General features: G+C 34.5%; 4 protein-coding genes across 4 annotated transcripts; 3 read left to right on the top strand and 1 right to left on the bottom strand.

Moving 5' to 3' along the window:
- Positions 1-1,867: 1,867 nt before the first annotated feature.
- LOC144428255 (annexin A13-like) lies at positions 1,868-7,288 on the top strand. The gene is made up of 8 exons (XM_078117215.1): positions 1,868-2,181; positions 3,233-3,348; positions 3,514-3,637; positions 4,384-4,503; positions 4,836-5,000; positions 5,378-5,479; positions 5,781-5,969; positions 6,668-7,288. The coding sequence occupies exons 1-8, from the start codon at positions 2,167-2,169 to the stop codon at positions 6,785-6,787; spliced, it is 951 nt and encodes a 316-aa protein (XP_077973341.1). The 5' UTR covers positions 1,868-2,166; the 3' UTR covers positions 6,788-7,288.
- A 1,295-nt stretch (positions 7,289-8,583) lies between these two features.
- Positions 8,584-9,875, bottom strand: LOC144428071 (uncharacterized). The gene is made up of 3 exons (XM_078116736.1): positions 9,771-9,875; positions 9,329-9,516; positions 8,584-9,088 (listed from the first exon to the last, which is right to left on the bottom strand). The coding sequence occupies exons 1-3, from the start codon at positions 9,849-9,851 to the stop codon at positions 8,785-8,787; spliced, it is 573 nt and encodes a 190-aa protein (XP_077972862.1). The 5' UTR covers positions 9,852-9,875; the 3' UTR covers positions 8,584-8,784.
- A 1,179-nt stretch (positions 9,876-11,054) lies between these two features.
- Positions 11,055-15,386, top strand: LOC120338103 (annexin A13-like). Its single transcript, XM_039406038.2, has 8 exons — positions 11,055-11,101; positions 11,658-11,773; positions 11,913-12,036; positions 12,324-12,443; positions 12,769-12,933; positions 13,022-13,126; positions 13,472-13,660; positions 14,940-15,386. Exons 1-8 carry the CDS (start codon positions 11,081-11,083, stop codon positions 15,063-15,065), a joined length of 966 nt encoding a protein of 321 aa, XP_039261972.2. The 5' UTR covers positions 11,055-11,080; the 3' UTR covers positions 15,066-15,386.
- A 590-nt stretch (positions 15,387-15,976) lies between these two features.
- LOC120338303 (uncharacterized) lies at positions 15,977-25,273 on the top strand. Its single transcript, XM_039406281.2, has 8 exons — positions 15,977-16,416; positions 17,018-17,188; positions 17,740-17,853; positions 18,540-18,664; positions 19,240-19,340; positions 20,013-20,096; positions 23,389-23,548; positions 23,792-25,273. Exons 1-8 carry the CDS (start codon positions 16,204-16,206, stop codon positions 24,024-24,026), a joined length of 1,203 nt encoding a protein of 400 aa, XP_039262215.2. The 5' UTR covers positions 15,977-16,203; the 3' UTR covers positions 24,027-25,273.

Below are 25,273 nucleotides of genomic sequence, written 5' to 3'. Positions count from 1 at the left end.
GTCCATAAATGTAACTTTCACATTTTACTCCATACTTCCATGGTCCGCCAGTCTAGATGGGCAAAATTGTTGGCTCCCGGTCTGAAAACCTTGCCCACCCCTGGTCCAACAGTTAGACGAATAACGGTACTACGAATCAATAAGAATTAGGAAAAAAACACAAAACTAACGGACATGCCGTCAATACTCTGTATTATAATATAGCTTATAATATATTAATATAGGAAAATATTTGGCGGACCGGCACCGGACCGGCGGTTGAGAACCACTGATCTAGCACCATCCGAATGTAATAATACACGGCAATGAGCCAGTAAAATAAAGATGTGCAAGTTACTGCTACTTACCACTGTCAAAACCGTTAGGGCACAAATTACGCCGTTTGCACAATGCTATTGTATCTAAATGTGTTCACGTCAGTGAAATACTCGAAGGCGGTACCAACGTCAACAGACAGTTTTGTAATCTTTTGCGGGTGCCTCGAAAATATCGTTTCCCACACTTGTCACAATGGTACGAATCTTACTTCATATACCTACTCTCACCTTCTGACTAACTAAAATAGTATATATATATATATAGGCTACATCCAGTGGTGAGATTCTAATTTTTGTCAGCCGGTTCCATTACAAAAGTCATATTTTTCAGTCGGTTCTGTTACAAGTCATTGACAGTAACCAGTAATGCTAATCGGTTCGCTGATCTCTTAAAATTCCGTGAGACGGTTCTATAGAACCGGTGCGAACTGGCTGAATCCCACCACTGTATACATCCCAACCTAGAAAATAGCATAAATGCAACTTCATAGCTTACTTCGGCTTACTTTTACCATTTTCTCCATGGTGCATAACCTTAGCCCAAAAAGTGGTATAAGTGTTAAACAATGAGGGAAACTGTGGCAAATTGAAACAAACATGGAACAAATGGGATAAAGTATGATGCAACATCTTCGGACGCCGATTTAGCACTCTTGAGACTGAACGTGCTTTTTCAGGCCATGGTTGCTATTCAAATAAAATCAGCAGCAGTCTTAATGGTAACAACGTTAGTGCGTCCTATTTATGAGTTAGTGTTACAATAACTCTCACAACCCAGGAATATGCTCAAATACTAAACGTGCAGTACTTTTACGACCAAATTTAAATGAATTTGTTTGCCATCAGCGGGTTTTTGAAATCGACGCGTGGCTTTATAAGAAAAATGAATGCTGCCAAATTATTACGCAGTAATACTCTCCACACATGTAATTACTATTGAACAACACTTCAATACCAAATATAAAATAAACAATGAAATTCACTATAGAATAAAATTAGTAACTTTTAGGTTTATATATATTGAAAAAAAGGCAAGCGACCAAACCAAAAAATTGATTTCACGAAGACAGACAAATATTGCTTTAGAGTTGTCAAAATTTTGGTTACTTAGCTAAAAAAAATGCCAACCATCAGCACTCTACGCAAAATTTGAAAAGAAAATGTGAATAAATAACAAAATATGTAGAAGGTATTTATACATACCAATTCTGATATTTCCTATTCTTACCAAACACACGCCGACTTGATTTTAATATGTTAGATCCTTTATTAGGTGCTTATCAAAAACGTTTTTATCATTTGCTCAATATGTTATTCCAGCAGGCCATAAACATGATTTGAGTGCGCCAACTTTTGATTGCTTTTGCTACGCTTATTAGTTCAAGCCTTCCGTGTGGGTTGTGGACGTTAAAAATAGCTTATATATACAAATATTTACAATGTGATATTTTTGGGATAATTGTCCAGTAATAATGCTGCGATAAAAATCAAAAACCACGATTTAGAAACAGAATGTCGTGGAGGAGTAGAAAATGTAATATTATGCTTTCTATAAAAACACGCTCCTGGACGATCCGGTAGAAATTGACGGAGAGCAATAAAGTCGCGTGCGTGAGCTTGCTTCTTCCTAACGCATCAGTGGTAATCAAGAGTTAGAAAATAATTAACTCGACATACGCGTCATCCTCGTCCTATATGATTTACGCATACGTTGATCAGACTTGGTAACCCAGACATTTACATCCGTAGTTAGCCATATCGTCATAGTTGTCCACCGGGAATTAAACGAAGGTACTGAGACCAGACTTCAGATACTTCACCGTGGAATCAAACTAGTTTAGCGAGCGAGATGGCAACAAACAAGGTAATGTATATAGTTTAAGGTGTTTATTAATACTAGAATTTGCGTCATATTCGTTTGATTTTTGATGGCCAGTGTCAGAGAGAGTCCAACGAAGCTGTGGTTTTGATACATTTTACACCGTAATGCCATTTCCAACCCCGGAACTAACAAGCACACGTTATATCTAGCCATGTCGTATTGTCATTGCAAAATACTTCCGAATTCTGCTCTTACAGATGTACCTCCTTAAAAGTAACAAATTTAATTTGCCGAATAATGAATATTGGTGTATGTGTGCAAAGTTGAGTATTTTGGTTCTTGACCTATACTTTGCTTGAACTATTTTAAGGCAGCGCCGTTTTCGTTAACCATAGTTTTAATCAAAATCCTTTGATAATATTGCCCATGGTTGATTATTACCAATGATTCCGCTCCAGAGGGTTAAAATAAGCTGGATATTGTATATTGTAGATCAACTTTTGAGCAATGGTTAGTCTAATATTTTTCCGCATTATAATTAATTCAAAATATCAAATGGGAATTGATGATGTGGTTATATACAAAGTAATTTGATTTGCTGAATAGACATTTACAATGTAATATAAATCAATTCGGAATGTTTCCGATCCGGTAATATTTACCTAAGGTCACATAGGCACGTACTGGAGGTCTCCCAGAATTATATTATGAAATTGTATTGTCACATGAAATAACCCTGATATCTTATGATCTCAGATAGGAGAAACGACCCATATTATCGATCAATCTATTGAATCAAAATTTGAAATAAAACAACGAAGGGCGCGATATCGAATGGTAAACAAAGTGTGGCATGTGAGGGTAAATGCTCTCGTAATCAACCTTATTACCTTTATCTCACGCAAATTCGTACAATACCATAGCAGTAAACTCAATTATAGTTTGAAATTTGATCTAACTGCATGAAATACCCATAATTTAGCCCATTCATTGATTCCATTCCGATAATTTTTATGTACGATGCCCATATTATATAAATAGTCTATCTATACACAACCTTAATCTGCATATATATATATGTTACATTTTCCAGCCAACTGTTGTTCCTGTGGATCACTTCGATCCTGCCGAAGATTGCCGACGTCTTCACAAGGCCATGGCGGGTATGGGTACGAACGAAAAGGCTTTGATAGAAGTTTTAGCAAAGAGGTAAGGTATTTAGTTGCAAATGTGACATATTAAGGTCACCGATCACTAATTTTAAGCAAACCCGACTATAGACGACCATAAAAGTGGTCGACACAGAAATTACTGGTAGCATTGTCTTGTCAAGATGCTTTAACTCACAGAGTATTAAAATGCTTATTTATGCAGATCTGCCGCTCAACGACAGATTCTCATAAAGAAATACGAAGAAGAATACAAAAAACCATTAATCAAAACTTTACAGAAGGAATTAAGAGGAGATTTTGAGAAGCTAGTTCTTGCTTGCATGGATGTAAGTCATTATTTTGTGTTTGATTACAAAAGTCATTGTATTGCTTCCTCAACGCAAGTGATATTAATTAAACACTTTGAGACAGAAAGCCAACATAGTGGCTCATTGTTTAAAAAATACAAGAGTTGTGGGGTAAAAATGTATTTGAATAGAATAGACACTTCCACCTCAACTGAAGAAAATTTAAAATAATTGACCCAGTATTTTAACATAATAACAAAACAAAAAACGACCCAAAAATATACTCCGTTACAAACATTTGTTGTTACTGAATTTGTCAATACAGGTTCTTCACCATTTGGGGAGTCGGGGACGAACTGGGCCCTAGCCCTTGTAAATTTTAGTCAGGTTCATATTTTTCTGCCGAATTATTTGTATAAGACCATAAATAAGTGTTATTCTCATTCAAATATCTTATTCCCTTTAAGGTCATCTTTTCCATTTCCAATTACTTATACTTTCAATATTTTCAACAACTTCTGTTTATTCTGAACATACTTTCTTTCACATTCAATATCACATAACCCACGTTTACATAGACAAAATTACAAAAACTTAGATTCGCCATTATCTCATCTTTCTTCGATCAAATTGGTATTTTGTGGCCACAAAATAGGAAACATCATTTAGAATTGTGGAACACCATAAAAAAATAGTTCTAATATACTGAAGTCAATGCATCTGTAATATTTTTTTTCATTCTGTTGAAGTTAAATATGATTATTTAAAAATGATTGTTTTAACAGCTTCCTGCTGTAATGGAGGCAAAAAAAGCACAGAAAGCTACAAAAGGGATGGGAACAAACGAAGCAGCACTGGTAGATGTCGTCTGCACCAAGAATAATACTGAAATTGAAAAATTGAAGGTGAAAATGTAATTCTGGAATTTAATTTCGCACACAAATCTTGGTGATATAAAATTTGTTAAACAAACAAGAGAGCGAGGTTGGAATATATAGACACGAATGCCAAGTGATAATATAATTTCCGTTAATCATTGCAACGAATGTTATTCCGTTAAATAAAAAACAACAGCAAAATTAGGGGTAAAATATTGGGTCCCGTATATTTAAACGAGATAACGGCAACGAATGTAATAACAACAATGTTGGAAAACGATGCACAGACACTGACAATCGCGTGTAAATTTACTGTTCTACGATCTCTAACTTTGATCTATTATTTTGTTTCCTGGCAGGCTGCCTATCAACTCGTATTTGAGCGTAGCTTGATCGAAGATGTTCGCAGGGATACTTCGGGAGATTTCCAGAAAGTTCTTCTAACGATTCTTCGATGTGAACGATCGGATTCTGATAAAGTCGACGAAGAAGAAGCAGAAGTTGAAGCTAAAGCTTTATTCAAGGTACAAATTACTTGTGATACGATTAATCAAGAAGAAATTTGTTCAAGAAAGCACACAAATAAGTAAATGAATGTAATTTGTATGCAAAATATTCAGTCACATGTTCAAGTAAGATATAAAAAATGATACTATTTGTAAATTCACTCAGACTGCGAATTCGTTCTTCCGCTGCCACTGCAAGGTTAAATAATACCATGCAATCGTGTCTTTACCTTTCCATTTTCGACATGAATTCTCCGCTTCTTCAGCTAGGTTGCCCTCCATCTAGATGAAACTCGCAATAAAATGAGATCGATTTTTAATAAAGAAAATCCAATAAAACGCATAAAATTCAACACTAAGTAATACCTAACACGACGTTTCATTTTCTCTTTCAGGCTGGAGAGGGCAAACGTGGAACGGACGAAAATGTTTTCACTGAAATTTTGTGCAAACGTAACTTTTGTCAGTTGAGAGAAATTTTCAAACAATACGAAAAGGTTATTAATAACATTAATAGTTTTGACTGTTTATAACGACAAAAATATTTTGAATGTAACAAACATTATCACACTATGTCACATCAATCAGTGCTCATCTATGAGCTGGAGAAAAACGTAAGAAGAGATCCTTTGAAATGGTTTTCAAATAGGCCAATTTGTAGATATAAAATACCATATTTATAAATAAGAATAAATTAATATTCCGAGTCTCTCATGCAGACCATCACAACTCTGTGGTTCTGGTGCTTTCCCAAATATGCCAAAAAATGTTTCTAAAACATGTTTAATTTACCAATAGGTTGCTGGGCACGACTTTGAAAAAGCTGTCAAATCAGAAACCTCAGGAGACTTACAGAAAGCTTATTCCACAATTGTATCTGTTGCTAAAGGCGTGCATGAATATTATGCTGACAAAATGGAAGCTTCTATGAAGGGAATGGGTACAAAAGAAGATGCTTTGATACGTTACATTGTGCTTAGGCTTGAGGTATGTGTCATACCACAGTAGGTAGAAATCTATCTTGAATACTGTTATGTCGACCCCGATCGTATCGATACACTATTGCAATTACTTCATTTTATATGGCCATGCCTAAATTATATTTAGATCAAGTCTCTCTCTAGAGTCCAGATCAAAGTGGTAACTTACATTATGCTTCATGGGACTGGATGATCTCCAGCAGTTGTGTTAGACATTAATTTGTTTTGTAAATTATTAGTGTGGTTATATTTAGTAAACCATACAAAATTGGTATGTCGTGTGCAAGTCAACTAAGTCAAGAGGACCTATAACATTGATTTTTCATCTGATTTCACATCAATTTAGTATAGGAACTTTGAGTCTGCTTTAAAAAATAGTGATTAAATAAGATTTCCTATCCAGACATTCAAATTTATATACAGAGACAGGTATTTTATTTTACTCATATTTTCTGCAATTTAGAAGTATTGCTTCTTATCCCTTTAATATTTAGATTGTTGTATTTATTTTGTTGCCCAAAGCGGACATAATTGTTTAAGGTTTGAATGTCCATTTGACATCACTTGAAGCCATACATTGTTATACATTGAAACGGGTGTGCGACAAAAATACAGCGCACATGAGTTTGGATTCAAGCCGATTCCTGATTCAGTTGAATACTCATTTGTTTCACAATTATACTCATTGCCAACGTATTTATTTAGGTTGACATGGTTAACATCAAAGAGAAATATCATCAAAAATTCAACAAAACATTGGAGCAAGCAATTACCAAAGAAACAAGCGGTGATTTCAGAGCAATGCTTCTAGAGCTGATTTCATAAATATGATTTGGCCGGAAAGAACATTCATCATTATTAAACCAGAATTGTGACGTCCAAAAATTACATTCACGATTTATTGATCGTGGAACTTTTATAAAATACTTTGAAATTTGCAATAATTTCTACAAAAGCATAAATCCGATACCCGAATTTGTTATATTCAAACATATTGAGTATCATTCATTTTTTCTTATACCTAAATTAATAATATAAATCCTGGGTCGATATTCTGATTAGTTACACAATATTGTTCATTTACTTATTTGGATATGCTACTAATTAGCAGCAAAAATAAAAAAATCGTTAGTTATAGGATGATGTCTTAATGTTGATTTGAATTTGAATATATCCTTTATCTCACCTGATTCGGGTTTAATCTTTTGATGGAATATTTTTTGAGTGCTTATTTATTTTGTGACGCATCATCACTATTGGTGAAAGACATATTGATTAGAAAATACAGTGCCTTATATGTCAATAATAAAGAAAATTGATAATGAAGTTTTTCATCGTTCTTATAAGGATCTGTAATGAGGAAAATGAGGTTTCTAGATAAATCACAATGTATTTGGTAAAGTGATGACAATTTCAAGAGAGTGTATTGAACAGATAAGAACTCCATAACTTCATATATTTCGAACATGTCGCATCCGATATGAGGATGGTTATATAGTCCATAAGCACTGATTCGAATGTGTTTCCACACCCTACCTAAAATTTGAGGCATTCGAGTATCAGATGTGACGATATTGAAAATGACTGGCGCTCAAACTAGCCTTTTCCTTCGTCGTCCAGCGCACTTGTTGGGCATCAAGCTCGCCAGCGGTCTTCTTTGTTGCACCATCGCAACAACTGTATACCAAAAGTCATGGTCATCTCAAGTTTTCCTGGATGCAAAAATATGATGAAATATATTGTATTTCGCAAAGAAACTCGGAATCCTTCTACAATACAAGTATTATTTTTATGATCATATATCATGTAGTGTAATTGTGGTAAGAATTCGAGGAATCGAATAAGAAAACAGGACCCAGACGCCACCTGCTATACGTCACTGATATAGCCGTTACATTGATAACTGACTGCCGCAGAGTTCAGTTACCTATCAATGTAATCACGCAAACACCCGTGTAAACAAGAGTGCGTCTGTATCTCAACGACCCACTCCACGAACGAACATAACGTCTAATGTATTAGTAAATATTGTGTGGGCTGGCAAATAGTAACTGATTAATCTGTTAGATCATTTTTTTGTCGTGTAGGAATTATAAATGGACCTTGTCAAAATCGTAAATGGCTCGCACTTGATTATACATAAAGTATAGAGTTTGTAATACATTGCAGGAGAATCTCAAAATTGTGTTTCGAAATCTTCAAATGGGCGTTGCCTCTACGTGCAAAAATTGTAGAATTCTGATATTACTCATATTCATTTACACATTAGCCACGTCCAATAATTTTTAATTCGTTCAATTACCGTATTATCATGGATCATCTTTTACAACTCCGTGGGGCCGAATTTTCTGACAGTCTACATTGTTGAATATAAACAATAGAGCAATGCTCAACATGGACACAGAGGCCAAAATGAGGTAAAATAAAATCTTACAGGGTTTATACGTGATATTACTCTTCTTTCTTTTATATTTTACGTAATTCACAAAAAAGCAACATATAAAACTCAACAAAAAATACAGTAAGTATGGTGCCACTTCACGTAAATATATGTGAGAGGTGTAATGGTATATATATATATTGTTCAATTGATGCATATATGGCTTATAATAGTAATAATACCACTCATTTATTTATTAACAAGTATTTCATAATTGAGATAAAACATAATATATATACATAATATCAATACAATTACGCTTTTTTGATTCCTAAAATATAAACTTAAAAATATCCGACATACTAACAAATAGGCAGGTAATAATGCTAATAATAAGACAACATTAAGAGAAAAACATCATTTGAAATCAGGTATCATGCCTTCAAACTTGGCTGTTTTCGAGCAAACTCTCGTCAGAATCAGTCACGTTGTCTGATCCATTATTTTTACTTTGTTGTGATATGCGATGTTTGTATACTTTGATGAAAGTAGCAATAATAACAAGAAGAAGTAACGCTAGAACTGCTATAATAATGTAAATCCCAGTTTTTTGATGTGTATTTTCGATGTGTTTAACACTGGTTTTTACAGTGTTGATTAGGGTAAAAAACGACGGAGTATTGGTCGTTGCTTGATCCGTTAAATCATTTCTCGTCGTTGCGCTGGGTGGCATGCTTTCACAAAGTCTATAAAGGTAATACAACTAAAATTTTCATGGTTTCAGAAATTTCTTACTTCTCAAATGATGAATCAGATAATTGAATCTCTATATACTGCTCTAGTTGACATTACATCAAACTTTAAGGTTTATGTATGATATGGTAGGTAATTGATTACTTCGTTTATTCAGATAAATACTTGAGATTCAGGCTTGTAGGAAATCAGTGATTATCGGAATGTAAGCTAAATAAAAAAATTAGACGAACCTTTCATGTTGATTGCATGCATTTGTCATCACATTTTGCTGGCAACTGGTCAGTGAACCAGTGCAAGCAGAACATTTATTGTTATACGAATCCCAGTAATATCTAGCATCACACTGATAACACCCAAATATGTTATCTTTGTAGATCCATCTCCTAGAACCATACGGATTTCCACAAGGATCACCAATCTACAATGGAATACGTTATCGTGGGTTAGCCTTTAATTGCTTTATGTCACTGGTTGCTTAAGTTCGAAAACTCGCGGTGTTTTCGTATGAAGTTTGAGAAAAGCAAGTTTGAAAACCGATTGATATATACTTTCACCTTTTCCACCTTTTCGTGTAACAAAGTTATTCCCGCGCTTATAATAGAATCTGCAGTATTTTTTTTTTGCTTTGTTGTTCGGACAGTATTTAGTGGTTAAATATATAAAATATCTCACCTTAATTTTCAATGATGCTGCTTTGCAGTGCATATTGATAAAAGCAATAAATATCAATTGAATCCAAATCTTAAACGCCATGGTGCAACTGTATATATAAAAGAATCTAAAAAAATAATAGTGCCTCAGTTATAAAGTAAAACTGTTATAAAATCATATGGATGTTACACAACTCTTTTCGCATTTGTTGCACGAAAGCTTCATGATCTAATTTTAGTTGTAGATGTGCAGTTAGGGCGAGAACACTATATGCAGGAACAGGGTCCAATTTGTAATTAGGCAAGGTAGACTGAAACTTAGGGGCTGAAGCCTTAAGTGCCTCTATTTTGTACTATTCAATTCGAAAACCCTAATCCCTCAACCTTGAGAACAAAACATGCTTATTAAAAGTATTCTAACAGTTTTTACTTCAGTGAGCGCACTTACTTGAGTATTTTGTTTATTTAGATAATCACTTGGGTTTCAGGATTGTAAGACGAAGGTTAGTGCCAGTGAAACCAATTGCTAATGTCAGTTCTGCTGTATTATTACGGATATATGTACCCTCAGGTGTTTTAAAGAAATGATTATTGAAAAATAAACTAATCAAAAGTTAGACTCACCTCCAATGCAACTGAAACAAAAATTGCTTCTGCTATCTGATTCGTATCGAATTCCTATAAGAGTTGACTAATTTAACTAATTTAGTTAGATACAAAAATTCTAAAATATAAACTCCAATATAAAACAACATATTATTTAGATATTATGTGCTGTTCACTTATGAATACCGGTTAATTTGACATAGCAGATAAACAACTTTTTCATTAAGGGTTTGGATGAAAAAAAATTATTTAGGTAACATTCCAATAAAAGGCCACCATGTGAGTGGGTTAAACTTGCCATTCTCTACATTCTATATTCAATCTCATATACTGTACAAGCAAGCATCTTTCATGAAGTAGATGTGAGTTTTTGTTTGAGACATGTATTAAATGCATAGGTATGTTTCTGTCAGAATTATATCCAGTGCTTATGACTATTCATAATACCAGGAAGGCAGTTTTAAATGGGACAAAGCAAGTTGAATACCTGCTTTCTTTTGAGAGTGTGAATTCGTTATACACGCAAAATTGATGATTTTCGACATCCGAGGAAATCATTAACTAAATGTTGTTTGTATAGCGATCGTGAATTGAAGAACAAATCACCAACGCTGATTAGCTCGTCCCATTTGGCAAACTACTCTGAAAATTCGTCGGGAGAGGAAGCAACCTTCGTGCATCAAGTTTTTATCCGAATATCAAGCAGAAAAGAATCTACACATCAAGATGGGAAATATGGAAATGCGCGTAAGCTTTGAATTATTAATTATTCTACTTTTATTGTTTCTTAACTTCCTGACCATACATTCCAAAAAAATGATTGGGCAATTGCTTCTAATATGTACGAGTATTGGGAAGTAGACGGAAACTTTTTGAGTGGTGTCGAAAAATAAATAAAATGAAGAACTCCATTCTTGTATTTTCAGTGTTTCATTTTCTGTTAAGTACTAACCATACCTGATGTATTTATGCATTTGTCCATCTGACACTGCTTTATATTTAAAAAAAAAAATACAGAAATAATGATTATACATTTGGCTCATTAGAAGAATTGTTTATCCGGTTTTATTTGACGATTTCATATTATAAATTTCATGACAATCACGAGAAAATTCAGTGATTTTTGCCAAATGTACACCGATTCCTAATTAAATATATATCATGTTGTCTAGTCGGAAGACTGATTTTCTGAGCGTAATAAAAAAGGTGTATGAGACTTCGAAGTATGGCGAAACGTTTTTGTGACTCGAGTGAATGTAGAAAAGAACAATACATATTGTCATCATTTGAATCTGTTTTATAGCCCACCGTGACTCCGGTTGATGATTTTAGCCCAGAGGCAGATTGCGAAACATTGAGAGATGCAATGTCAGGACGAGGAACCGATGAAGATGAAATCATGGCAATTCTTGCAAATAGGTTAGAAGAGAATTGGTTTTTATTCCAGTTTTCTAATTCTGTGTCGTCAACAGTATAACCTAAAAAAATATAAGACTCAAACTTCACCTTAAAAATAGAGATTATGCAACGAATATATATTTAATCTCTTATGATGCAGGTCCACCCTTCAGCGGCAAATACTGAAAGAAAAATATGAGGGTGAATACGGCGACGAATTATTACGAGATCTCAAGAGGGAACTTCGTGGTGACCTTGAGGATTGTATCATGGCTGTCATGGACGTGAGTCGTTTGATTGAGTAATATTTTGCCGCTATTGTTATTAACGGTAGTTTACTTAAGATGAAAAGCAAACAGACTGATAAAAAATTAGTGGTAAATACGACTGTTAAGCTTTTTCGAATCGTCGTGGCCTAAAACACAATTCATGTCCTCGAAAATATGTACATATAAACCTATCGACTGCCGGGTTAAATAACCCTGGTATTATATTGGTAGCAATCTGAACAATTGCTTTATATATCTCTTAATTTTGCTGAAATGTGATAGTTTTGTTTATTATTCAACAGCCACCTGCAGTCTACGAAGCTAGACAATTAAGAAAAGCCATGGTTGGGCCAGGAACTGATGATGAAATCTTGATTGAAATTATTTGCACAAAAAGCAATGAAAGAATTGAAGCAATCAAGGTACTACTTTCTTTATTCGACGTTTGAAGCATGCTTTTATTTTTGTCATCCCATCATGGAACGTTTTATATGTTATTATTTCTAAATAAGACAACTGAGATATCTCTTGCGTATCGGTTGGTGGACACATCCGTGCGTGATCTGCGTGGGTATTACTTTCGAGTATAGACATTCTTCTGTCTATTTTTGTATTGTATTTTGCGTGCTATAAAATGCCTCCTAGTTTTTTCATAATGACACCAGTTGTAAGGTCTTCTGTACACTCGTATCCCTGTGACTGACAGTAGCAACACTTTTGTAATGTACTCACAATACTGTTGAACAGGCAGCATACGCTATTGTATTCGAAAGAAGCTTGATGGAAGATGTGAGAGACGAAACATCGGGTGATTTCAAGACTCTTCTTTCAATGATGTTGCTTGCAGAGAGAGACGAATCTTGGGAGATTGACGAAGACGCTGCCGAAGCCGATGCTCAGGCAATTTATGATGTTAGTACAAATATGTTGTGACTTTCAGAAGAAAATGCATATTTAACTTTTTCAATGGGGTATTGATGTTTACGGTATCTAATTTCAGGCTGGAGAAGGAAGGTGGTTCGGTACAGATGAAAACGAATTCACAAAAGTCTTAGCTTTTAGAAATTATCTTCAACTGAGACTGGTATTCCTCAAATATGCTGTAGTAAGTATTTTTCTATGATGTCACAATTCTTGTTTGTAACTATTAAATATTCCGTTTCCATAATTGTAACATGAATGAAAAAAGAGGTGTTTCCCATGATAAATTTTGCACGGGTAATCTTGTGATAGTAATATTTTATCTGTATTATTTTATCATGACTTGTTTTTGGTCAATACAAATGCCAACTCGTTTAATGTTTTGTTACAAATCAGTTATTGCAACAACACATATTGCACACGCAATACATATATTTATAGAGGTAGCATTATTTACATCAAAAGATAACAATTTGCATCGCCGTTGCCAGCAAGAAATTAAAAACATTTCTTGCACCCTTACATACAGATTGCTGGAAATACAATCGAAGAAGCAATTGAGTCTGAAACTTCAGGAAACCTCCAAAAAGCATATCTTGCCATCTGCTCAATCACCAAAGATGTGCATGGTTACTACGCACAGAAGTTACATGATGCCATGCGTGGAGTTGGAACTGATGACGATGCCCTGATTCGATTCATTGTTGTCAGATCTGAGGTTAGCTTACGCATCTTTTATTTTTAAAATATATTTTATCAATATAAATTGTGGCATATTTCTTAAATCAAAATTTTTTAACAAAATAGCAAGCTAAAGCGTGATTGAAGTATTATAAGTCATAGCAAACTCAACGCCTAGAAGTATTCATTATCATGAGACTTTGCATAACGAAAAATTTGCATGGTTGACTCATGAGATTGCAAATTTCAATGTCTACGTATATAACAGTCGTAACTGAAAACAGACAACAGACAGTATTTAATATATGTTCAGAAGCCAACCGTAAATAAAAATATAGCTCATTCTATCCGGTTTCGATACTTTATCATAGAGGATTGGTAAATTTTCAAACGTTTGATAAACGTGTGATTTTATGACGATAAAATTTTTGGTTAAAAATTAACAAAGAAGGAACGTGTATTAATTAAAAATAGCCTACTACTTTATCTTTAACATACCTGGTAGGGCGTTGTACGTGTAATCAACAATAAAAGCAAATATTACGTTGCCCGGTATCAAACGTCATTCTTGCCGACTCGAAATATCCTGTAACGGTTGGTCTCTAGCCCTTTCAGTTCGTCTATCACACGGTTTTCTCGTGACCGCCAAGTGGTCTGATTTTCGTTACACCACAGTTCAGATCAATCATTAATTTCTGGATCAAATGAGTACGATTTTGTAATATCTTTACTCTCCTCAGACACACCCTATTATTGACGCGACACGTTATCGTAATTCAGCCGCAGAAATGATAAGAAGCATTTGTTTTCTGAAGAAAGTTTCAATTTTGAAATAGCGTCAACTATGATATTAAGTGCTAATCGTTCATCACCCAAACATATCACGACAACATAATTACAATCATCTCCAACTAAAGTATGATAAATCAGTAAAATCCATATATTCCCCAGAGCAATGAAAATTACAATCATCTCCAACTAAAGTATGATAAATCAGTAAAATCCATGTATTCCCCAGAGCAATGAAAAATCGTAGGTGCACTGCCCAATGTTCATCATATTCTGATATGCCTACAATTTATATTGCCAAACAATTATTGCAATACCAAACATATTTTCAACATAAAATATACTGAACACCTAAAAATTGTATTGTAAATGAAACACTCTTTCCAAATAATGCATTTTAACCGTTCTTTCAGGATACAATTTTCGTATCAGAGGTGTTTTGTATTCTGAATAAAAAGTACTGCTTAAGTATGGTTTTTAGATATGTTTTATCTGTACAGCATATCTATAATTTGTTTTTGCCTCAGTTCGATCTTGGAAACGTCAAAGATGCCTACAGAGAAAAATTCGACAACGGTTTGTGGGCAGATATTTCTCAAGAATGCAAAGGAGACTACAGACGTATGTTGCTATCTCTGATTCGTGAAGATTAAAATGAATCCAGCATTGAAATATCTAGTAATTACATCATTTGAAATGCCAATAAACTCGTCTATAATATCCTGCTTTATGTACCCCAATGTATTTTTATTGTACCACCTAAGCTCATAACCTAATCAGCTATTTGTATGTATGTTCAACAAAAATTTTATTGATTCGACAAGTGATATGTATTTTAGTGTGATCCAATTCATTTATTTTTGAAAGTGTTTTCAAAACTTAAATGTCCCATGAATTTTGCTTTTGAATTATAATGTTAACATTCGAAAACATGAAACTTTTTTTAAACAGATTAAAATTACTACGTTTCCGTCCTCGTGTATTTTTGTGATTATTCCATATAGGGAAAGGTAAATGATGTTATGTTGGAGGGTGTGATGCAAAGCATGGTAATGACGTTTTGAGATAAACCGCGCTAAGATTTGCAAGTGCGAGTTCTATTTGTGGTTACTACATCACTTCTTCCAATCACTAGTTAATCACAAATTGTTGTTAATCAATAAGAAATCAAACCAATTTTAGACAGGGACTCGCGACGTTACTTGAAACAGAGATTCGCTAGAACAAAAGCTTAGGAAAGTAAATAATTATTATTCAGCGGACTTCAATTTTCTTCAACGATCAAATCAAACTCTACCATTTCTATCCTATGCTGGCCAAACAAACACGATAAGCATATGACATACGAGTTTGATTGCTAATTTGTGCTTACGCATAATACGCTTTTTGAAATCTTACCAAAAAGGGCCTTTGTTTCAAGAAACTTGATATGTGCGTACAAGAGAAGTCGTATTGTTTTCTCGTGTTATAGCATGTAGCAACAATACAACTGCCCCTCCTATTCTTCGTTCACAATATCGTAAATCGTTCGAAGTCTCCAATGAAAAGAGTGTGTTTTTTAAACGCCAAGGGGTAGGCCATGCGGCGATAGTTCAAGAGCGCCGGAAGTCTTTTTAATAGTTGGCAGCGACAAGGTAAACTGAGTAAAGACTACATAGGTTTCGTTCGGATGGACATTTTATACGTGGCATAGCTTGGTAATTTATTCCCGGGCTTTTTACACAAACGAAGATGACAACAAGATTACCAGAGTGAAGTATTGCTTAAATTATAAGAATATTTACAAAAATAATGCCTCAGAATCGACGAAGAAAATACGACCACCAACTACTAGATGAGTCTGCAATACGATCAGCAGCCTGGATTGCAGTATGTCATATGAGTTGCTGGGCATCTTCTGTCATACTTGGAGCTGTTTCAATATGGCTGAGAGCACAAGCAACTGAAGGAGGGGATAATTCCGTATTTGGAGTTGTGGGCATTGGACTTTGGGGGTCACTCCCGGTAAGTTAATACAAATTTAGTTAAAACAAATTTTGGTGTGGAATATGCTAAATTAATATTTAACGGAATTTGTCCGGAGCAAGTGTAAAGAAATTTAAGAATACAGGAATGTTCAAAGAAAATGTTTTTTGTCCAACAAAGAGCAACACAACACAAGTGTATTACATGGACGTATTGCCAATTTTCATTTAAAAAAAGTCAAACTCAAATTGTCTCGCACTTGTAACTCAATTGAGTCAATTCAAATCATTGTCAACACTCGAAGTAGAAATGCAAAAACGTTCTATGTCATTGTTCAATAAGGTGGTGCAAGCCAATTGTGCATTCCTATTTTTCATTACTTCATAGGGTGCTCCGGAACTATTCGTACCAAGATGGCGCACAACCTGAACATAGTATGTACAAGGTTAGGATTGATCAGGTTTGTGCGTCATCTTGGTACGAATACTAACGGAGCGCCCTTCATAGTTGAGATTTTCAGTTAGTCCCCTCGTTGTAGCATAAATTTGCACTGAATGAGCTATATGCTTGCCTCACATTATTCGTGTTTTTCATACAATAAAAGTCTCATTACAGTATAAATTATCCTTACATATTACAGTACTTGCTGGCTGCTATCTTTCAAATAAGAGTTTCAAAAGTGAAGACATATTCATCAATCTCATGGCTTTTTGCAATCTCGATTTTATGCCTTGTCTGTTCTCTGGCACTGTTCGCATTCTCGTCACTAGCGGTCGCGATCGAGGCGTCAATCGAGTCTACTCCGAAACGGGTGAGATGGTTTGTTCCAATTGTTTGGTCATTTTGTTATTACGTTGTAGTTGTTCATCTTGTTGCAAGTATTTCTTTTGTTTCTCTTGTTATTATGAAAATATCACTTTTATCCTAAATTACTGGATTTAATTACTTTTTATTAATTTATTCATCGTAACACGTTTTATGATAGCGTGAGGGCTGTCTTCCGTTTTGATTTTACGAACTTATGCTACGCGAAAGTCGGAGGTTATTTGATTTGTTTTGGACTTCGTGTCCCTATATGCGAGCATCGCTCTTTTGTATTAAAGTAATACTCTTTTAGAACATGTTACTTTGACAAAAACATCGGCCTCGTTGAAGAAAATATATGGTAACATCATTTTCAAGAGTTGATATACAAGAATTGATCGATTTTATTGGAATAAAATAAATGTCAAATATTGGTATTGCTAAGCTAGATCCGATTGACTTAATAGAATGTCCACTCATTTATATTTATAAAGCTCTCAGAAAATTCAAAATGAAATTCATTTATTACTCATTTATTATTCATTATTTACTTTTCAGTTGATTGTGGCTGGTATTCTTGCCGGATTCTCCGTCATTGAAGTTGCAACGTCTGTAATCACATGTGTGAGTTGCTTCACAACAATCGGATGCTTCGACAAAATGACAGCCAAGGTTTTGAAATATTTAATTTTGTGTTTATTAATAACACAAGCCTATGTTGATTGGTTGGTTGTGACAAATTTAATTTATAGCTTTTATGATTTGGAAGTAAAATTAAAAAAAATAATAAAAGAATAATGCTGTCAACGATGTATTTATCCGGCTGAATTTATATCATACTAACAAAATTCTGAAAAATGTGTTTAAAAAAGTGCAGGTTTTTGAACGTGGCAATATGCTGAAAATCACGTAACACAAATGTCGGATAGCTACAAAAAACGAACAGACAGAGTAAAATATCTTCTAATATACTACAGTATATCGACGCTATTGTAATAACTATCAACGCGACTGTAATGTCCGTTGCTAGCAAAATTGGGTTTCACAGAAATCAAAGTTTTAAATCAAAATTGGTTTTCACGACGGAAATATTTCAACGAGCAACATTCCTAATTTTTGCTTTTTGCGTATAAGTGCTTTTACGACTATTCTGCATGAATATTTCCTAATAGGCTCCATAAAGTATGTGACATTAACAATGGGTCGTGGGCTGAAAAGGCGGGAAACACCGCTCTAAAACCTTATGGCTATTTGTGTTTTTGTGTTTAAATGCGACTCATCCTTGAACTGGCTTGTTGGTTATCGTTAGTAGGTATGTAGGTTGTGGATACAAAATCTTTCCTATATATATCATACAGGGAGAACGGAAAAATAATCTTCATCGATCGGCAAGAGTAACCCCGGGTGATGAAGAGCCAGGTCACGTGACGGTGATGGCGCTACCAGCTAGACAAGCTGCCGAGTTATTTTATACCATGTATAAGTGAGTGAATGATAAGTAGAAAAACCTAATACAGTTAAGCTGCATACAAATTAAATATCAGAACATCGATAACAGAAAATACACAAAGAAATGATACATATTTTCATATAACTATGCGGAGCTAACGAGGATGAAAATGTTGGTATATTTTCCAGTTTTATACGCACTGGATTAAAAATAAAGTATATTTTATGATGCGTTTCTGAAAACTTCATTTCAATTAGGCTTCATACAAGCAGCAACTAACTCGTAACGAGGTATTACTTTCGGATGACCCGAATTTCTTTTATTCAGCATTGCCTAATTGTCCCATACCGGCGGAGATGGAGGGCGTGGGACTTACGACGCCCAATATTGTTAGATAGAACGCTCCAAAAATACTAAGTAGAAAATGATGAAGCAATGCGCCAAATCGTGTATTTTTATCTAAAGTTTTTTCAATAAAAAGCTCTGTTAATTTCGCTTTCACTTTCTTGTATTGATGTTTTCGTGGCCACGATACAACAATAGGCGAGATAAAAACTTCGTCAAATATAACTTGTTACGTTATTTGATAACGTCGATATTACTTTTAGGCCTTATTTTCCTGCAAGCCCCGGTCTTGGCTTAGGCGATCCAAATGTAACAATCCACGAATCAGGATATTTTGAATCTCACGAAGCCGCATCTCCATACGGTAGGCAGGAAAATTTCAACAGTTTTATCATTTCATTATGGATATGAAAGTCTTGGTGGAAACCATTAGCTGAAATTTTTTTTCATATACTGATTCTTAAGCATGGATTAAATTTGTTCCTGTCCTAGTAAAATCAATAGACTAAACATGTGTAATGGGATTCATCGTGAATTCGATTGGCACAAAAAAATAAATTTCGCAAATTGGACTGTCATATTTGAAAACAGAGTAGAAGCCAAAAAGATATGTTTTGAAATAAAAGGTTATTTTAATTGGATAAAATTCTTTCTCTCATTACATATTTTATTTTACCCATGATTGGTCACTCAACACAGTGAAAGTAGGTGGTCTTAATTTTTTTTACATATTTAATTATTATATACATCACAAGCACCCGCATTAAATGCATTTCGCGCGGTGCAAATAGTAGAAATATAATATAGGACACTTAGTATCCGGCAATCAATTCATCAATTTAAATAATTTTAGTTTTAGTTTAGACATCCAGAAGATGGTTCTCGTAATTCTTCTCTTTCCTTTTGTTTAATATGAATCTATCTTTGGTCATATTTTAAATACCAAAGTATCTTAGTCAGATAACATAAAAATTGAAATATGTCCAGAATATTCCACTTTAAATATCTAGCCATTCTTAAAAATCTAATTTTCCAGAACATCATAGAAGACGTCGTCGTCATCATCGACGACACACGAAATCTGATTGTGAACAAGATCTTACAGGAGGCGGTGAAGGAGGTAAACATGAAAATATTCCCTTTTCGCAGTTAGAATGATCGATATTTTTAAAAACGATATTGTAACGAAATTGATATGCGTTGAGATACCCTGTAACATTGTGAGAATAGCTGAAGACGTCGGATATATAAATTTTTCGGACATGTCATGCCAAAACAAAAACAAATTACCAGTCAACCATAAAGTCAGTAATAGACGTGGTTACATTGTCTTATTGAAATTTTGTGCACAAAGGTCTAATTTAGATCAATACGACAGACTAATTAATTGAATGCATAGCATTTTATCACATATATACACACATGCGTTTGCTTTTCATTCATGCCCCTTTCCCATCACACTCGTTTAAGTTGTTTCAGCTTAGCGATTTGTCGCCAGAGTCAACAGTTGCCCACTAAACCCAAAAAATAAGCTTGACAACACTAGTAGCCACATCTAGAAAAAAAGAGGTTTGAATTTAGTGATATACAAACTTATAAAAAAAAATTGTGGGAATCGCCTTCCGACGTGGGACGTGTGTGTTGAAAATACAATATTATTTAACCAGGTTGATGATCCGAAAAGCGTTACAGTGGCCCGTACTCTTTTTGACCAGTTGTTGTAATCGAGAATATTAAATAATATTTTAAAAATAATAGTATAAAAATAATAAATATAGGTGTGCAATATAGAGTTGTATGTAAAATTCACAAATCCCATTTTATTCAAATTTAGGTATCGTCAAACGTTTATTTTATCGCATAAATACACACCGCATTGCCTAAATTTGTTGCGGTAAATAAAATATAATCAACACAAAGATTACACCGAGATAAAAGTTTTTGTATATGATTTTTTCATAAAATGGCAAAAACGAAAGATACCAGAAAATACTGGGGCACCAAGTGCAAAGTGGTACGAAATGTTTAGGTATTTTTAATAATCGGGAGATTTATGACTCAGATCTCTAGATAGACATTTAAATCGGTCTAATTTTTATCATAAAATGGATCTAGTTAAGTATGATACTAGAGAAGAATCATGTTAACACATGTTTATCGTCGCGTGACTCAGTAAGATTTTCATCAAGATAAAAAAGGCTAAATAAACATTCGTTGCAACGAACATGCTACGGTTTTGACAGTTGTGGAGAGCAATGTATATCACACAACATTCAGTAAGATGAAATGCCAATGCGTTTTTTTCAGCAGCAATCTGCTGTTTGCATATCAGCCAGGAAAGCATTATTGGACAGTCCAAACTTTTGTTGATAATGACCCCTCTCTTCTACTGGTATCGGGCGCATTCAAATTCAAGGGTGACATGAGAATCTCACAGAAAGTTCTCATTCAAAATAAAATTATTCAAATGTCCCAAGAAATCTTTGACTGGGAAGCTAACCCCATTTTTTTTTTTAATTTGAAAAAATTGCGTCATGCAGATGGATTCAAATGAACTGGTCCCCAACATGTTACAGTTATACCTACGGTGGTGGTAGCCGTACCACCCCTATGTCTGTATTTTCGAACTCCCCAGAAAAAAAAGTAAACATGATAATAATATTTGAAGCGATGAGACTGCAACAATTTTGCATGTCATAAATCAAGGGTCACCAACCTTTTCGAGGCCGAGGGCTACTTTTTGAGTACAGATTACGCTGCGGGCTACCAGTTCAATGTACACTTCTGAAAAAGTCCGTTGCCCGATTAAGCTTCAATTATTGGTATAATTACTGGTATTTAGTGAAGTAGAGACACTAATAAACTTTGGGATTCTTCAGGGAATCAAACGATTATCACAACGTGTTTTCAAATTGATTTTCAACACTCTGCGCAAGTTTAAGATAAAATGTACTTAACAGTTATACAACCAAATGTTGCAGAGTATCGTTCTCCGACGTGAAACTTGACACTGTAACTCTGAGCAAGTCTTGCAGATTTTCATCAGTGAGGCGTGTTCCGTGTTTGTTCCTGGGGGAGTGAGTCGCGGCGCTGTGGCCCATCGTGTTAAGCGTTAGGTTCGCAGGTTAGAATTCCATGCGGGGATAGTTATGTACTAAAGGATTGTTAGACTCCTCAACGCCGTAGGGTGGTTCACGTAACCGCTGGCCGATTACGGCTTCATTCGCCATCAAGTCCATGCATCCGCAAACAAATAACTAACTAATCTCATACCCGACATGGACTGGTTACTGGGCAAGAGGCCGTGGTCGTCATATGGTTGAGTCGTCTTATCGGCTATCTTCTCCCCGGGATAAATATGTAAACCCTATCCTATCCTGAGTTTATGTTAAAAATGTTAATTCACAAAGATAGGTTGAACCAAACGATGGTCTCGTAAAATAGGATTGCTGTATGATTTGAATCGCGAGCTTTTTCTGCCCGTACTGCGCTGACCAGTGGATAGATTGCGTAACAAGATGTGAAATATCTCTCCGCTTTGCCGTCGCTACGATCGCTCCACTAATGAGACACACGCAGGCTTTTTTCATGGTGGTAAAAATGATTTCATTGTGAAAATGATGAGTTTTTCATCGCTTTTCTGCCATTTTTCTTTGGAATCAATAATTGTATTATTGCTGCTCCAGAAACCAACGGACAAGAAAAAGTGCGGGTTCGTGGAAAGTGATATCGGTGTGATGTCATAATTGGAAGAGCGTAAATTGACCCGTCACATTACTGAGGTCAAACAAAAATAAGGTTGATGGTTACAAATATTAATATAGTGTCATTTCTAGTTCCCATATAAGTGTGATTTATACTAAAATAGCAGGACAAAATTTAGTTGATCTAGCTTACCTTTAAAAGCCGTTATTAGGCTTAGTTTGGAACAGACCGGCGGGCGACTCATATGATCTTCGCGAGCGACTTGGTGCTCGCGGGCAACGCGTTGGTGACCCCTGTCATAAATCAATCCCCTGTAAGAGAGTTTAAAAATAGTTTGTACAAAACACAACAAGAAATTTCAACCATAAAAAAGAAAACAATATGCCATAGTTTCAAGCCCTACGCTCCAACAAAAGCCAATATTTTACATTGGTTATTGTTATTTCTGTTCAAAACTAATATGGAATCAAAATCTATTATCAATTTCATGTTCTCCAGTATTTTACACTTGGTTTAGGTAATGAGAATTGATTTAGTAAAATGGGCCAAGATATTCTTACCAGGTATGTCTTTTTTGTTGCAAATGAGTATGGTAGTATCCAGTCACTTTGATATAGTTTGGCCTTCGAAAGATGTGGAAGGTACTTTTCAGGATTTCGTTTTGTTCATTTCCTGACAGTAATCTACTATTTTGAACATTTGCTTAGGTTATTTGCCTGAATCTCCACCATATGTGGATGAGGAATATAGCGATGAAGACGTAGACTGGAACGAAGGAGCTCCAGGAGCAAGAAAGATGACTTCACGACAACCAACACCACATAAGTATCATAAAGATGATGATGAACAAACGCCGACAACAAGAAAGTAAACATTTTCATTTTCAAAGCTTTGAACATTTTTATTGAACGAAGTAAAATCAAACTATAGATTGTTGACGTTTATATAAATAAGTCGACTCTACGACATATTAACATTTTGACATATTTAAGAATAAAACGAACGAATCCTAAAAGACTCTTACAATTCATTAAATCATTATATATATGATTTCAAATTTACTATTCATAACTAAATATTTTTGTTGCAATTCTGCTTCACACCAAACAGAAAGTCAAAGAAACACCGAGGAGCTGAGAGTGAAAATCCGCAGTCGACAGAAATGAAGCAAGCTAGAAACGGAGACCCAGGAACCAAAGCTAAAAATAAAAAAGAGGAAACAAAGACAAAGCAAAGTGTTAATCATCCAAACACTAAACAAACCGAACAGGAGCAAACAAAACTTGAAAACGAACAGACAAATATTGAAAGTAAAGACTCTGGACAAAATGAAAAAACAATGTGATTGCTATGTTTTAACATACCATTTAGATCACAGAGAATCATCATGATTATATACTACGAATCAGTCATTTATACCGACGAAAAGAGCGAAAAATATAAATAATGGATAAAACATAGATAATACAATAAATAGAGTAATATGTTCCCAATGCAGTACATCACTTTTGTAAAAAGTACACCAGTATCTGCATAATATCAGTACACTTCCGTCTCGAGAGCATATGCTCTCTGTTATTACATTTCTTTGTCTGGCAATTGTAGTCAACCTATATCTTGTGCATTGCCGATTTTATTTATATCTGTTTTGCATTACTCGTTGTTTTTCTTGTTGCTTTCACGGCTAACACTCTACATTGCACTATTGCATGATTTCAACATGAATTGAACTTTTTTTTAATGTTCACCTACGACCAACAGCTTATAAAGCTCGGATTTGAGGTTTCTGTAAATATGCATCAATATTTGAGATAACATCTTAGAATGTCATTATGATTGTGAGACAATTTTTGATTACTTTTGTTTGACTTCATTACTCTAAGCATTTGTATTGCCAGGAAATTGAAATTTTTATATTAGTTTCATGAATTAAAAAGTTTTTAGATTTACAATACAACTTCCACCCCATTTCTAACTTTCTAAACTTTTTAAAAATCGATCTCACATATTTGAATAATTATCTGTATTATATAAATTATATTGATCATATATTACTTCTTGTTCAAAATACAGCACGAAAGTCTTGGACTTAAACCTATATATTGCAAAATTGGGATATAGCAAGATAATATCTAACGAACAAGGATTTTTACAAAAAAAAAATTACAAATTGACAATTACTTACATAAGTTTTTTTTCAACATACTATGAGAAACAGATTAGTGGAAAACATAAAACTGGGCTTTTAAAAGCGTTTGTCTAAAGAGAGTTTGAGACGAAAAATTTTATCACCAATTTATCTGTTTAATTGTGAGTTGACAATCGAAATGAGCGGGCGGGTCTGTTACTTACAAAAAGATATGCCAATACTTTTGACCTCCTCTCTAGCCAGAAGGAATACTTAAGAAGTCTGAGAAGCTTTTTGTAATGCAAATATGTTAACAAGATTATTAGTGCAAATACTAAAAATACTGTATTTGCTATACTTCAATGTGTAGTGACTAGCTTGTTTTATTACTATATGACTTTATCTTTTTGTAACTGTTTTAACTCCATCATGTTCTTATGTATACTTTGGAATTTATGCCTAAT

Source organism: Styela clava, chromosome 10, assembly GCF_964204865.1.
Source record: "Styela clava chromosome 10, kaStyClav1.hap1.2, whole genome shotgun sequence".
In the NCBI taxonomy this organism is placed as follows: Eukaryota; Metazoa; Chordata; class Ascidiacea; order Stolidobranchia; family Styelidae; genus Styela; species Styela clava.
Note: the sequence above shows the minus strand (reverse complement) of the source record. Positions and strands in the feature narration are given on the sequence as shown.